At 39.9% G+C, this 16,296-nt stretch overlaps 1 protein-coding gene and 1 long non-coding RNA gene across 4 annotated transcripts in view; one reads left to right on the top strand and one right to left on the bottom strand.

Moving 5' to 3' along the window:
* Nucleotides 1-16,296, top strand: part of tafa3a (TAFA chemokine like family member 3a) — an 81,114-nt gene that overhangs the window by 34,466 nt on the left and 30,352 nt on the right. For all 3 annotated transcript variants that reach the window (XM_086087884.1, XM_086087885.1, XM_086087886.1), the window contains exon 2: nt 11,503-11,615. In XM_086087884.1, the coding sequence (XP_085944010.1) occupies nt 11,504-11,615 (112 nt within the window). In that variant the 5' untranslated portion in view covers nt 11,503. The remainder of the gene's footprint in view (nt 1-11,502; nt 11,616-16,296) is intronic.
* Nucleotides 16,008-16,296, bottom strand: part of LOC147167606 (uncharacterized) — a 132,850-nt gene continuing 132,561 nt past the window's right edge. The window contains exon 5 of the long non-coding RNA XR_015096366.1: nt 16,008-16,123. This is a non-coding gene — a long non-coding RNA (uncharacterized LOC147167606). The remainder of the gene's footprint in view (nt 16,124-16,296) is intronic.

Below are 16,296 nucleotides of genomic sequence, written 5' to 3'. Positions count from 1 at the left end.
TCTTATTATGGCTTACGGCTGACTCGGGCCTCCGGTTGATGTCAGGCGCTTTTCACGCCTCGGAAAATATGCATTCAAGTGTGCGGGCGGCGCGCAACACGTAGGGGGGCCAAAAAGAGAACGCGTCACTGCTGAAGGGCCGAATGAGGATGTAAAGTTGATGATTGTGTTTTGTAGTTCACATGTAAATGAATCAAAAGCAACAGCAACGTCACATGATGTGACGAGCGAACAATGCGGCATTGCACTTTGGTGACGATGTTTCTTATCAGCATTGATCATGGGCCAAAATAAACCGCTCTGTTTGATCATTTTTTCATCTTTGTTTTGGCAAAATAATTACTACTACTACTCCCAGTGCAAAGGTTGTGAGATCAAGTCCGGGCTTCGGCCTTCCTGGGTGGAGTTTGCATGTTCTCCCCGTGCTTGCGTGGGTTTTCTCCGGGTACTCCGGTTTCCTCCCACATTCCAAAAACATGCATGGCAGGTGAATTGGACACTCCAAATTGTCCATAGGTGCGATTGTGAGTATGATTGTTCGTCTCTGTGTGCCCTGCGATTGGCTGGCAACCAGTTCAGGGTGTACCCCGCCTACTGCCCGAAGCCAGCTGGGATAGGCTCCAGCAACCCCCGCGACCCTTGTGAGGACAAGCGGTACAGAAAATGGATGGATGGATGGACTACTACTATTATTATTATTATACATACTGTAAATGTCTATCCTGGAAATCCAGACTCACTCGCGGCTTTGCCGGAGAGTGAGTCTACTACTGCTACTAGCTACTAGCCTAGCTACTAGCCGAAGTGAGACGGTAGTGAATGACTTATGTCGTTGCGGGAAAAACTTTCAAGATTCATGGTGTCATGAGTCACTCTGTTTTGATATTCCAACAGCGTTATGAATCAGTAAGCTCGTCGCTGTTGAAACCACTCGCGCGGAAAGAGTGACGTTGCTCACGAAGATTGACATCACGCAAATAGACAAATTTGATTGGCCGAAACTGTCCTGACCCACTTTCTTAAGAAAGAAAGTGGGTGTGGCTTGCCAGGCTATTAAATTTCGAATTGCAAAAAAAATAGCAAAATTAAATAAATAAAATAGTAGCATATAGAGAAAAAAACAAAAGAATTATTAATTAATTATTATTCAATACCGAACTATAATATTTACCAAAGATGAAAGCGCTAAAAAGTTAGTTTTATAAACCTAAAATATTGTTTCAAATTTCCTTTTTTTTTTTTTTTTAAGTATTTTTATTTTATTTTATGTCGTTAACAAAAATGGTAAACATGTGACCGTCATGGATTTTTCTTATGTCTGACGAAGCCGAAGTACCCGGAGGAAAGGAAAGCCATGCAAGCACGGGGGACAACATACAAAGCCGAGATTCGAACCAAACCTCAGAAGTGCGAGGCGCACGTGCTAACCACCATCTCACCATGCTGCCTCCCCCCTGCTGAAATGGAAGATTACAAACATATTTGCTATCAATTGAACCAATAGGGATTGGTAAAGTGCTCTCCTATGATGTAATACTTTCACTGTCCTAATCCTCTTGTCCATATCATGTCGCTCACTTGCCTTTCCCGTGTGGTCTTACTTTCAACGGGAACAATAGCTACGATATGTGACAATTTCAACAAAGACAAGAGCAAAACACACACACACGCGCCTCAAAAGGCAGCCCGTCCTAAAAAGGCTTTGGCGACGAGCGATTTCCAGCCGGATTGGAACGACAGCGTGATCAGCAAAGCGTGTCGCCCAAATCCCCGAATGAATGCTCCGAGGGAGCGACCATTTCCATAAAGTGATGGAATTTCCCCCCCAAGCGTGTTTTTGTACCTCCAAATCCCGTGCAATCCTGCAAGACAGCTGCAGACAAGACAAGAGAGAAAGAGAGAGTGGGGGGACGAATTGCAGTTCATGCGACGGACTGTCGTGGGAAAATGGAGAGCGGCGAGGAACAGATGAGCATCGCACAGCCCAGCAGGAGCGACACGCAAATTTCGGTTGAAAAAAAAACAACACAATTTATGAGGGAAAGGCATGTGTAATTTGCCGCCTAATTAACAGTGTGGCATATGGCTGACTTGGCAGCGGGTTTGTATGCAATTACAAAGCTGTCGTACATGCATGGAAAATGAGAAATTGGAAAACAAAGGCGTACTTTGAATACTTTTAACTGCACGTTAATGCATCGATCCATTTTCTCAGGGTCATGGGGGGAGTTAGCGCGTATCCCAGCTGACTTTGGGTGTCATGCAGACGACACGCGTCACCGGACAGCTGGAGACAGACATGCATTCTGGCATTCATACCATTATTAAATTTGCTCCCAAAAACATATAAATATGTTCGATTTTAAATATTGGCATGTTCCCCAAAACATATTTATAATTTTTTTTTTAAGTTTTTTTTATTTTTTATGCTAGCGCCTACATAAGGCTTTGATGCAGCCTCTGACCTGAAGAGGTCGCTTAAAGCAATGGTAGTAATTACAAAAAAAGGCCAGCAGGTGGCAGCACAGTATAAGAGCTCAACCAGGGCCATTTTGCAAACAAGCTCTTTTCCCCAGTGTTTTAAACAGGTTTGTGAATAATGATGAAACTTAGCTATATTCTAAAAAAAAATCCAGTAAAATAGCCAAGAGTGAAGGGGGTTGCTTCAGTAAAAATGGCTGCGGGTGAATTTGAGTTAAGTGGGTAAACGGCATGCCCATCTTACAGATTTGTCTGACTTACCACAAGCATTTATGACTACCATCAATAATTGTAATAATGTTTCAACTGTCACTGTAAAAGTAGAATTACACTACTCACAAAACGTTAGAGCCATTTTCCATATTTGGAAGTGCTGCCGTAGCAGCCTATCAGAAAGTAAGCACGGAGACTTTTGCCGCTGGTTGAGATAAGAAGAAAAACATGTTCTCATTCAAGGCGTCGTCGTGGCAGAAGTCCTCCCGCTGCGCCGAATTAACGGGCTCGTCGATGGCACGCTGCTAAGCGCAGTGTGAAAAGGGCTTAAGGATAATGGGGCTTTCGGGTGAAATTTCCAGATGAACTTAAAATGCACTGTATCATTATTGCACTTTCTGTAAACCTTTGAATGACCAGGAGGAGGATGAATGGTTGGTAAAATATTCGGAGCAGCGCTTGTTATGGTACAACACATTGATTCATCCATTAAACAGAGCTGCCTAACCTCATTTTGTTGTTCTGTACAAATAAATTGCATTTTATTCATTAAAAAATAAATAGCATTATAATTTTTCCTGCTAAAGCATATCACGGTTCATGGTTTGTGCTTATTGATGAATTTGATCATCTTTTCTGGGTTTTTTACCGTATACTTATTGAAATGCCCTTGCATGTGGGAAAGGAGAGCCACAGTCATTCACAAGAAGCACACTCATGCAGAATCTGCTGTCAGCCACTGCTCACGCCCACGCATACTCTTAAAGGCACACATACATCTAAATACTACTATGTATACATTTTAGGGGTGGTAGGCGGTATTTTTTTATTAATCGCAATTAATCGCATGACTTCAATAGTTAACTGACGATTCATCGCAAATTTGATCTGTTCTAAATGTACAATAAAATATTTTGGTTTTTTAAGTTGTCATTCTTGTTAACATAAAAGTGGATTTTTTTTAACTAATAGAAATATGGCTGCAACTTTTAGTCATTGATACAGTAATTTCATAATAATTCATAAAAAAAAATTTTTTTTTAAAGGTTCTGTACTGAAAAAAAAGAGTGATATTGATTTGTGTTGAGGTCTTTTTTTTGCCACTAGATGGCATCATTGCATTTGCAAGACATTGGTGACACCTCAGTGCATTTTTCTTTTCATATTAAGAGCTATCTAACCTTTAACATGAAGTAACTGGTGAAATTCTGCACATTTTTTAAATTGTAAAATACAACTTGACCTCAGTCTCCACAAATATATGCATTATTATCACATTTATTACTGCTAAATTTTGATGTGGACGTGTCTGCTGTAAGGAACGGTCATTAATCGCGCGTAAAAAATTTTTTGTGGCGTTACTTTAAATGAACTCAAAATGAACGCACAAATTTTGACACCCCTAATACATTTATACTATTTTTGTATTCAAATGAGTTTAAAATGAGTTTTAAAAGTGAACAATACAAAAAAAAAAAAATGCTACAGCTCTTGAGTTGGATCTCACTCCATTCATTGCATCGATGTATTGCGACATTACAGCGACAAACGTGAGGCGTAGCAGGACTAGAATTATTTCTAGTTGAAAAAACAGCCAAAATCAGAAGCTATGTGACTTGCCGCCTCCCGTCGCGTTTGCGTCTGCACCGAATGCAAGCAGGCAGGAGTGCGGGGCTCTGGAGGAGGTGTCTTCGCGCTTGCACTCCCCCGGTGGACTGACTTGATGCGGTGCTACTTCAGAGATGGCTGAGCAGAAAAGCCCGAGCATTTAGCTCCACGAGCCAATATTAGGCTCAGACCTGTTGGAATGACAAACCCCCCCTGGGGGCTTGTGGAGGCAGAGGTCATTTTTTTTTGTGTGGTGTCGCCGGAGTGCTCTGACACACTTGGCCAGCTCCTCTTTCTGATTCCGCCCCCCCCCCACCCTCCCCATTTTTTCTCCATTCCTCCGTGGCGGTGCACTAAGGTCCGCTTGAGTCACACTCAGCATGGTCCACGCCACCGGACACACGGTACAACACAGCATGGATCAGAAAGCTGTCCCCATGCATCATAACAAAAAGGGGCACAGGGAAAGTGGTGCGGTGGGGGCGGAGACTGCGTGGCGGGCAGCATCATCATGACAGACCTCATGTTCGAACGCAGAAGCTGGAAAGTGAGCTTTCTCCTTTGCAGTGCACTCGTCGTACTCTTGCTTTGGAGTCCGTGCATCAGTTGCTCTTTCCAATCTCAATTGGCAATAAAAACTGTGAATGTCACTAATTATTTGATGTTTTTCATTGCAATTGTTGATTGGCAAATGAAAATGGAAAGATTTAATAACTAAACTGATTCAATTAGGTCATTGTTGGAAATAGATTTTATTTAACAATTGGCTATAGTCCCTGATGCTAACTAGCTAGCGAGCTCTCTAGCAGGTAAATGAGCACCATGGAAGCTAGCTAGGGAGCTAGCTAACTAGCACCTGAGGCTAAAGCCAAATTGTGGCAGGATTTTTACGTTCTGGACTTGGATTTGCCACCTCTGATTTTTTTTAAAGTAAGTATGATCAGCAAACTTGGCCGCCATGCTCTTCATACATAAGATGGCGTATAGGCAAAACATCTTGGTAAGTTAGTGTCCATCCGCCCATCTGTCTTGGATGCTGGCTCATTTGAGCAAATTCCCTTGTAGGAGTTTGCCAAATATGAGCCCCGGAATTTGTTGGAAATGACTGCTTTAAACCAAAATGGCTGTTTTCCTCTTCAATTTTAGGCGTTGGTTGAAATGAGATGTAAAAGTAAAACATGTTATAATTCGAGACGCCGTCGAGGCTGAAGTCCTCCTGCTGCGCCGTGCCGCTCACCAAATACACAAAGAATACGTTTGTTGATGGCACGCTGCTAAGCGCAGTGTGAAAAGGACTAAAGAATAACGGGATAATAATAATATAAATAATAACTTGAGACTTTTTTTTGTGCATACTGTTACGACCCAATCTCATGTTGACTGGACAAACTGGTGTTAGGGACAATTTTTTCTCCCCAACTTCCCAGGAGGCGCTATTGACTGATTTTTGCGAGAAGACCTAAAATACATTTCTGCTGAAACGGACAAGTTTTTTTTAGGCATGCTGTAACCAACATGAAAACCAGAGACCTGTTTAAGGGATACAAATACGTTTTAAATTGGTTCGTTTTTCAGGCATGTGGAAGCCCACCAAAAGGCAAGTCATTTTGTGAGAATTATATTAAACGATTCCAAGAAGGCACTTTGTGTTCAGTTGCAAATGTTAAATGGTCTGAATTTAAAATGTTTTTTTTATACACAATATGGTACTCAAAGCTTTAACACGAGTCCCCCATGACACAAAAGATGTCAGTTATAAACACACCGTACAGTCCAGTTTTGTTTATTTTATTTTTATGGATCTTGTATGACTGCGGAAGAATTCAATGCACCTGAAAGAGTGCCCAGTGGGGTTTTTTTTTTTACACTGCTGTGTAGCGAGACGTTCAATATTAAATGAATTGAAGGTTTTTAAAATATACACACACACGACTGCGGTACGTCCCTCGGGCGAGGCGATCTCATTGCAAACACTCCTTATGATGTTAAAAAGGCTTTCAAGGCGGACGGCAAATTGATTTTATAAGCCGTCGTGAGTTAACCTCAAGGTCAATGAGCTGAATTGAATACATTGAGTGTCGCATGCAAGCTCACAAAATAAACTACACTTTCTAGCTCGTATTAACCCGACTCAACTTTGGCCTTTATTGACATGAATGTGCAAGGTGGAATCTATTCAAGCTTTATTGATCCCTTTTCCAGCACATTTCAGTCAAACTTGCTATTCAGGTTTCTTCCAGTCAACACGGCACTACTACTTCAATACCGCGTGGGCGATTCAAAATAACAAAAATAAACACACATACTGAAGGTTATCGGCGTCTCTATCAGTGGGCTTGTATTTACTACGGTCCATAGCTGAAGTTCTGATCGTATTGAAGGCAAGTCTTGCATCATTAAGAAATTGATCAAATCTGTATCATCGATAAAGGCTCTGTATTTACTTGGTATCAGAATGATAACAACAATGTCAGTATCAGCAAATCTGCAATTGGATGGATACTAAATATTTTGCTGTTCAAAAATCAGCAAAACTGGCCATGTATTTACTTGGTCTGGGATCAATAAAAAAAAAAAAATTACAGGTGTTTTTTTGTTTACAATATTCCCAGCATACATAATTTAATAAATATTAGCTTCTTTTTTTTTTTTTACGAGGTATGTCAAATATCAGCGCCAGTGACATTAACCTTGCATGTATTTGTTATCGGACCAATACCAAATCTCGCATTATTAAAAAAAAAAAAAGTGTATCAGCATTACAGGCCCCACATTCAATTTGTATCTACGACGGCGTATTAAGGACACGTACAAACATATATTTTTTTATAAAGGTTGGGGGCAATATTCTGAGAAAAAAACTCAAATTTGTCACGTTATAAAGTTGAATCCTCAGATTAGACTATAGCTATGCTACGTGTGTTTCTTGTAAGTTTCTGAATTTTTTCTCACGACTTTAGAAAGTGGCAAATTTGCAAGTTTTCTCTCTTGGAATATTAACCCCCCCCCCCCCCCCCCGTTTTTTTTTTTTTTTTATACGTGGTCCTAATATGGCGTTGTATTATTAGATCAATACTCAGTCTTATTTACTTATTTTCCCGTGTAGCTACGCATACTTTATGTCTCCTGCTGCGGCATTTCAAGCCCCACCTTTCACTCAGTCAGTGATTTTGGCTGTGATGTCACACATTTTGCGTGACGCCGTTACGGGCTGTCAGCGCCAAGGAGGAACGGCTCGGCCCGAGGCGTCGCCACGTGTCATCTTCCTGTCGTCTTTGCAGCAAAGTCATGCTACCACGTTTAGATGAGACGTAAACAAAAGCGGTTTTTTTTGTTTTTTTTAACCCCGCGGCCACAGCCAACTTCAAACTCCACATCAGCTGGGAACACTTTTTGACACTGGCCCACGTGCATTTGGCCTAAATTTGATGTGTCGGTGTGTCGCCAGTGCGCACGTGTCACTGCTGGCTTTTATTGTTTTTAGATCAGGCCTGTAAATGACAAGCTTCTGGTTTTTACAAAATAGTCTCAGTCGAATCTAAAAAAGCAAGTTCAGTTGGATTTTTTTCTGTTCTAATCAGTAAAAATTTTTGTTGGTCATTTCATAATGTAACAAAAGTACAGTTTCCGTATTACGTAAAAGGATTATGGGCGGTGAAGAGGGGAAAAAAAAGAGTTAGCAGGATTCTCACTTTATTCATAGAATTCTGACTTTAAAGTCAGAATTATGACTTTAATCTCGTAATTCTGACTTTAAAGTGAGAATTCTGAATGATCACTTTATCACTTTAATCTCAGAAATCTAACTTTAAAGTGAGAATTCTGACTTTGTGACGTTGAGCTTTGAATTGTGGGGGGAAGCAACAAAGTCAGAATACTGAGAATAAAGTCAGAATTTATTAACGTTAATTTTTACTTTTTAAATTTGTGCTTAATTACAATTCAAACTCTGTCATTTTAAAAACATTTTTACAAGGAGTTGAATCAGTACTTCTACCCTTAACAGTGTCTTTATTTTATTTTATTTTTTACACTTGAACCTCTAATAAGGACAGATTGTGAATAATTCTGTCTTGTAAATTTGTGAATCGCTAATAACAAAAAGAGGTCAGGATCAAACCGCAGCAAGCTTTTTTGTCCCCGACAACAACATTCCAGAAAGCTATTCAGCGTTAGCTCGTTATCTCAAAATAACAAAGTGGATTAGGTAGAAGAAAAAAATATATACTTTTTTTTTTAAGAAGACGTAAAATGCGTTAGGTGGCATAACAGGCATTTATAGAAAAAAAGCACACATTTACAAAGCATAAATTGAAAATAAAAAGGGATTGTGAAAAGGAAGCTCAATTACAGAGCAGCCAACATAAAGACTCGGCACGGCTCGTAAAACCAGAGCTAATTGTGCCTTCTTCTTTTTTTTTTATTATTCATATCACATCAGCTTCACATCATTGACCTTAAACTTGTAAAGTAGTGTAATCGAATGAACAGCGCCGTTTGCTTCCTGCATTGGCCCACTTGGACGAGTGACTCCAGGCGACGGCAGCGAAAAGTAACAAAGAAACAAAATCTGACTAAACTGAGGCGGGGATGGCATCACAAGGGACCGGGTTGAGGAGCGCAGGTGGCAACAAAGAGACCTAACGAACAAGCTTTGTGTGGTATGTTGAACAAATTGTCACTGAGAGTTTTCACGGAGGCTACGACATTGTGACTTTTCTATAGACTGTGTGCTGAAGCGTAATTGGATCAAACACTGGCTTGATTAATTGAGGAGATGACAAACTGCTCACAGGATTGAGAAAAGTATCATGAAATGAGTTTAGGATTTTTGTGATGAGCCACCTGGTCTCTGCGCCTCATCCGTCTGCCGGAATCGTTTCTCTAATAAGCGTCCTCCGTCGGGCCACCTGAACACGACCGTGCAAAACATGGATTTGGCCTCAAACTAAAAATATGCACGACACTTTTAATTTCTCAATGTTTGGCTTTTTGTCAAGCTGTAATAAACATACGGACAGAAAGTAAAAAAAAATGAATGTGAGAATGTAATAAATGTACGGTTACGTCACATCTGCCCTAAATGAACCGCGTCGGACTTTGCGAAAATATTGTCGCAGCGCTGCAATGGGCTAATATAGCTCCTCCTTTTATATTGCGGCTCTCCATTGAAATGAATGGAAACGCATCTGTTCTGGCCGACCTATGTGAAGATGAAGAATAGCACTCCATGATATTGAGCTTTATATAAAAAATAAATAAATAAATAAATAATAAAAAAAATAATAATAAAAAAAAAAAAATATATATATATATATATATATATATATATATATATATATATATATGTATTTATGACTTTTTTTGGTTGCTTTTAACATCACAACCAGAACGACCATAAACCTAAAACTCCAAAAATGTCCAACTTGAACCCCCAGGAATGCCGTGGTCGTGTTCCAGACTCTGTGATCGCAAATTCGTCTTTAAAATGCATCACCTCTCTCATCTTATTCCAAACGAAGAAGTTGCTGGCAGTCAGTACAAAGGCAGTCACGGCAAAAATTAAATAAATAAATAAATAAATAAAAAACACCACCATCCCCTCATTTGCCAGTTGCTTGCAAGGGAAGCAGGGAGTTAATCTCATGCAGAAGAAAAAAACAAAAAACAAACATGCATTGACTAATTTGAGTTGCAGCACTGGAACACAGTTCAAAGTCAGAGCTGTGATTTGATTCTCGCACGAGAGAGTGGAGCGAGTCCAGCATGGCGGTGGTGTTTGGCAGCGAGATTAGCCACTGATTGGACCGCTTGAGTCGAGCTCTCCACGGGCCTCTCACTTGGAGGTGGAGAGCAACGCCATCCAAAAGACCACTAAGACTGACTGAGAACACTTGAAGACCTCCCGGTAGCTCCGGGAGCGGCTCCAAAGGGTGGTTTTAACCTTCGAGGACTGCGCCTTCAGTCTCACCAACACTTACGACAGAATAGAATGCAAAGTCTTCGAGGTTTGAAAGTGGACTTATGCATTTCACCCACAATTTTAAATTGTGACTTGGTGTTTTTAACAAAAAAAAAAAAAAGAATTGTTGAACCAATTTAAGATTCCAAAAATTTAATTGTTGACCAACTTAAAAAAAAATGCTTGAAGTGGTAACACACAATATAATTAAGCTAGTCCAAAGTGAATATATTAAGTTTAAGTGATTATGAGTTTATTAAACGCAATACTTTGGATTGGAGGCACTTTGGATTAACTTAATTCAATCGTGTGTTACCACTTGAAGTGATTTTTTTCAAGTTGGTCAAGAGTTCAATTTATAATCTTAAATTGGTTCAACAATGATCTTTTTAGAGTGTAGGGCCTGAATTATTTATTGGCCGTTCGATTTAATCGACTAATATTATCACTTTAAAAAATAGGTAAAAATTGTCCGAAATTTTGCTGATTATTTTATTTAATTTTTTTATTTTATTTTTTCTGTGTTGTTAAGTTAAACAAATACTATTGTAGTATTGTAAAACAGTCAAATGTTCTGCCTGTAATTCATATCTTTATTTTTGTATGTGTTAAGAAAACAGAAGTTATTTCAGTCACTATATATATATTTTTTTTTTAATTAATCGGCCCGTTAATTACAAATCTCGCAATTGGCATTGACCTAAAAAAAAAACCATATTGGTTGGTCTCTGCTGTGCCGTACTGTTGGGCAGATTAATCTGAATATCTTGAATAGTGATACAAACTGACATATTGATTTGGTGATATTTAAAGACAGCTGATAACATGCAAAGATTGAGAACTGTGTAGAGTGAATTGTGTCGATATAGCATTAAGCTGTTTTTCACAATTTTTCGTTTTCCTGATTTGCACACGAGTCACCCTTCCCCAACAATATCAAAATTTGCATCAGCGATTATCAGCGCGATTGTGATGTGCAGTTAGCTAGCTAGCGACACCTTGAACATACGTCTTCCCTTTGGATAGTCTGTGTGAGCACCTTAGAGCGCCTCATTGTCCGTGTGAGTGTGCGCGTGTTAAGCAGAGAACAGTCTGACTGTGCACTGGTTATTTTTCCTTGAACCGTTGACACAAAAACACTCCAGCTGATGCCGCCTATACACCCTGAGAGTGTTCTCAATGAACGTTGGATTGCACAACAGTTGACCATTCTTTCTTTTTTTTTTTTCCCGTTTCAGAATGAAGGAGCAGGACCTGCGGGGAATGTGCAGAAAGGTGTTGCTGCTGACCGTCTGCATGTTGTCTCTTTGGGGACAACTGAGCAGCGCGTCGTCGCACCGGAGCCACATCGGTATGTCCCTGCATGCCATGACCTTTTTTAAAAAAAAATAAGTTGACACTTTTACTTGTATTACAGGGAATTCATATTAGTACTTTACTGCATTTTTACAGTAAAGGTTTGGAGTGTTCCTTGTATTTTTCTGTATTTTTTTAAAAAGTGGCCGTCCCTCTATTGGACTCACAAATTCGGGTTACATGACTGCTATAGGAACGGAATCTAAAATCCAAGACCCTCTATAATCAATCAAAATATTAATTTGTTATTGTAACTTTTTTCATTCGTACAACATTTAAGGGTGCAAGTGTTTTTGTTTTTAATTGGAAAAATGACCCCCCCGTACCTAAATAGTTTGAGAGCCCCTGCCTTAAGGTCATCAAATGGCTCCAATTGGTCAAGAAGCTGTACTATGTAATAGTCGTGTCACACATACATTTAGAAGGCACATTTTTTTAATTGGTTTGTGCGCTCACCCAAAGTTGTGTTAGCGCACATTAAACAGTTCAGCAGTCAAAAAGTTTGTGTGCACCAGTACAGTAATGGTGACCATCCATCATTTGTGTGTGTTGTTGTGCGTTTGTGTGGCCGAGGAAGGACAAGCCCTTTGAAAGTGATTTCCTTTAATGGATAGATGGCCCGGTCCTGGGGCGGGAGGGCACAAAGTGTGACTACACATTGAAATAATGAGCCTCATTTCCGCCGCGCGACAATCGGCGCCGGCCGCAGTCGCTCGCCGAAACCGAAAGCCTCACCAGCCAAACACTTTGATCGGAGGAACTATCAAAAAGCGAGCATCCGTGACCGCGGAGCTGCACCTGGAGGGAACGTATGTGTGTGCGTACTGTATGCGTGCGTGTTTGTGTGTCTCGGATAGGCAAATGATAAAAGCAGAAGAAGCAGAGTCCAAATTCCAAGTTCCAAATAATGACATTACATCGGGTTTGGTTCTGATCCATATCATCGAGCATTGTATATTCCGAAGGGAACCGTTCCCAAAGTGAGCTTCCGCAAACGTTTTAGGGACTTTCACTGTGCTCAAGTAAAAACACCAGTGCATAATTTTATAGTCATATTTGTCAAAATGTGTCGTGAAAATGGGGGTTCAAATCCGGGCTCCGGCCTTCCCATGTGGACGTTTGCCAAAGTACTTTGGCTTCCTCCCACTTTCCTAAAATACATTTTAAATGTATTTTGTGAGCCTGGTGACATTTTTAGGCATATTCTATGAAAGCTCATAACAGATGGGTCAAAAGTAATCCAATTATGAATAATTAAAAAAAAGGACAGATCCATTTTATGGTTCAATTTGACGCAATTTTCTTCTCTTCTTCTTTTTTTTTTTTAAATACAAAATGACCCGATTTTTGAGTATCTGACCCAACTTTATGGGTTGTTATATATAAAATGACTGACTTTTTTTTTTTTTTACCCAAAGATCTGACCGAACTTTCTGGGTTGTTTCATAGAAAATAACCACATTTTTGACCCAAAGAGGTGATCTGACCCAACTTCCTGGGTTGTTTTATACAATATGACCCAATTTTCTTTTCTTTTACCATTTTCTGACCCTGAAAATAGTTATTTTTGACCTAACTGTTTTTAGAGTGCATTTTGTGGCAGTTGTCAAACTTAAGCATGGGGCTAGCATCTTGGATGTGGCAGTTTTATCAGAACTTCATCACGTTTAGTGAACCTCAATTTGTATGATGAATATGTTCTAAAATGTTTGGCTAAACCTGAATCGTACGAAAACTAAAGCAATATTTCCCATCGAAAATGACATTAATCCAATGAATCTGTTCCAGACAGTCGAAAATATGAACAAAAATATATTTTACAGCGAATAAATATAATTTAGCATACAGAGAAAACTACACGAAATGAATGATTAATGAAATGGATCAAAGCACATTAAACATCACGTTTACCTTTAGAAGACACTTGTAGGTGTATGAAAGACAGAAAGGGAGGAGAATTAAAAAATGAAAGGGCCGGTGTACCGTCGAAATAAACTGTCGATCGGCAGTGATCGATGGCTCTGCGCGTGTGCAAAGTAACCGTCAGCTCAGGGTGATCAGATGTCGCGTTTTGATGGTTACCCAATATGTATCAAATTTGAAAGAAGCTCTGTTTGTTTTCTATTTCCGCATCACTGATGCATATCCCAATTGTGCCACTTGAGAGCAAAAAAATCGGAATTGTGTCACTTCAACCATGCGGTTTAAATCCAGCCTTAAACGGAGCATTCATGCATATTGTTTTTGACGGTGACAGTGTTGCTGTAAATCCCGTTTTGTTTATCTGCAAACATATTGGGCTCAATCAGTTAATCCGCGGGTTTATGTCGCCGCCTGTGCGTTTGTGCCGCTGCGTGGGTTATTAGCGGCGAGCGCATCCCCGCGCCCCCGAACCGCCGTGACGCATTTCACTAATCACGCCGGCCTCTGCGGAGGTCAAGTCAAGGTGGGCCATATAAACAAACCTCTTTAGCCCCCCTCTCAGTTTACCGAGGCGGGGGCTTGAACTTTTCACCACGACCGCGACCGGAGCACACCGGCCTCTCACATCACCGGCTTAATAAGACCGCCCCCTCCACCCCCCCTCCCCTCCCCCTGAGCACCATCTACATTCATTAGCTAGTCATGAAAGAGTGACGAGGGAAGAAAGGGAGCAAGGGCCAAAGTGGTCCGGAGAGGAAGCCAGCATGCTAACATATACCTTTTGGCTGTAATATCTGCCTTGGTTATGACTTGAGCTGATGATGTGACACGCGGGGACAAAAATTCAAGTCACGGCTATTATTATGCAGCGGACCCTCCAAAGTTGACCACCATAAGTGTTAAGTTATAAGACTTGGCTATACAAGTGGATGGGGGTTTGAATCCGGGCACGGCCTTCTCGTTTGGACTTTAATAATAATAATAATAATAATAATAATAATAATAATAATAATAATAATAATAATAATAATAATAATAATAATAATGCATTATATTTAAAGGAAACCAGTTCAGGGTGTACCCCGCCTACTGCCCGAAGCCAGCTGGGATAGGCTCCAGCAACCCCCGCGACCCTTGTGAGGACAAGCGGTACAGAAAATGGATGGATGGATGGATATATTTAAAGGCGCCTTTCTTAGCACTCAATGACAGTAAGTTAAGAGAGGGAAAAAAAATGGGGTGAGGTAGAAGAGCAGAAGTTTAACATTTAAGTTGGGTTTGCAGTTTTAAACAGGTGTGTTTTGAGATGTGATTGAAATTGCGTAAAAGAGTCTACGTTTCTGAGTTGAGGTGGTAGTGAGGTGACTTTGCATGTTAAGTTCATTTAAGACTCGAAATTGTCGGGATTGTCTACAAGACTAAATGACAAAAAAAAAAAAAAAGTGCCACCTTTTGATGATTTTTCGGTCAAGTCAGAGTCTTCACATTTGTCAGGTTTCCATCCGAATGTTTCGGGATTTTTAAGCGAATGATTTTGTGAAAATACGCAAAAACGGACATGCGAATTATGCCCGTTTCCATCTGTTCTTCTTTTGCGAATATTGAGAGGGGACTCCGCCGCTGTAGGTGGCGCTATACACCGTAGGGATGTGATCCGCCAGTAATTTAAAAGAAGAAGACCAGGAAGCGATGACGTCGTATGAGTTTGCTTTTGTAATTCTTGATAAACTGCAGCGTTTTATTTGCTGTTTTTCATCTAAAATTGCATACAAATTGACTTCTTTAATTAATTCCAAAAAGATTTCTGTTTCGTCGTCCCTCCAAACATACCTTACTTTATCGTCCGCCATTGCTTTGTGACTACAAACGTACGTGCAACGTGTATCTGGTCTTGTCAGCGTTTATTCGCAAAACCTGTTTCCATATTAAAAATTTGCATTTTCCTTTTTTTCAATCCGCTTCAAAATCCACTCCCTCCCAAGCCGAAAAACATTTTGGGTGAATTTTCTGCCCTTTTTTGAAGTTCTAGCGTTTCAATTCAATTTTATTTTCACATTTCTTGAAAATTCTAATAAAAATGGGTAGATGGAAATCCAACTATAGACTTGTTAGCATTGGCTATGCTAACATTAGGGAGTATGTTTTCCATCCAGCCATTATCTGAACCGCTTATCATTTTTGGTCATTGCTAAGCAAATGTAAGTGACTTCAAGTTCACAAACATAAAATGGATTACATTTACTACTGAGACATAAAGTGTTGTGTGTCCATTTTTTGGCTCTATGGTGGAGTCGCCAAATGTTATCTTTTTCCCGGATGTCCACTTTTTTACATGGAGTTGATAGCGAGGGGTGTAAGGGGAAAAAAGGCGGCTTGCGTGTGTGTGTGTTACTATAGTTATACTGTATATTAAATAAGGATCTTTTTTTTTTTAAAGAAAAAAGTAGGTCAGCTTTTTACATACCTCACTTGCTGAGCGTTCAAATAAGGTCCTAAGATAAGTCAGTGTCCCAAAATCTCAGCTCACTGGTAATGCTCTGCACCCGAAAACCGGAAACGTAGTCGCAGTGCAGGTTTGATCTAAAAAAATAAATCAAATGAATATTCAATTGCAGGAATTTATAAATGAATTTAAGCGCGAGCAAAACATGTTGGGCTTAAAACATTGTTTCATTATTTATTCATTTGTCAAATGAAGCTTCAAAAGAGATTTTATTTTCTACACATACAGAGCAGGAAATATGTTAAAATAG

This window comes from Leptonotus elevatus, chromosome 10, assembly GCF_054856555.1.
Source record: "Leptonotus elevatus isolate MCC_2025b chromosome 10, RoL_Lele_1.0, whole genome shotgun sequence".
Taxonomy (NCBI): domain Eukaryota; kingdom Metazoa; phylum Chordata; class Actinopteri; order Syngnathiformes; family Syngnathidae; genus Leptonotus; species Leptonotus elevatus.
Note: the sequence above shows the minus strand (reverse complement) of the source record. Positions and strands in the feature narration are given on the sequence as shown.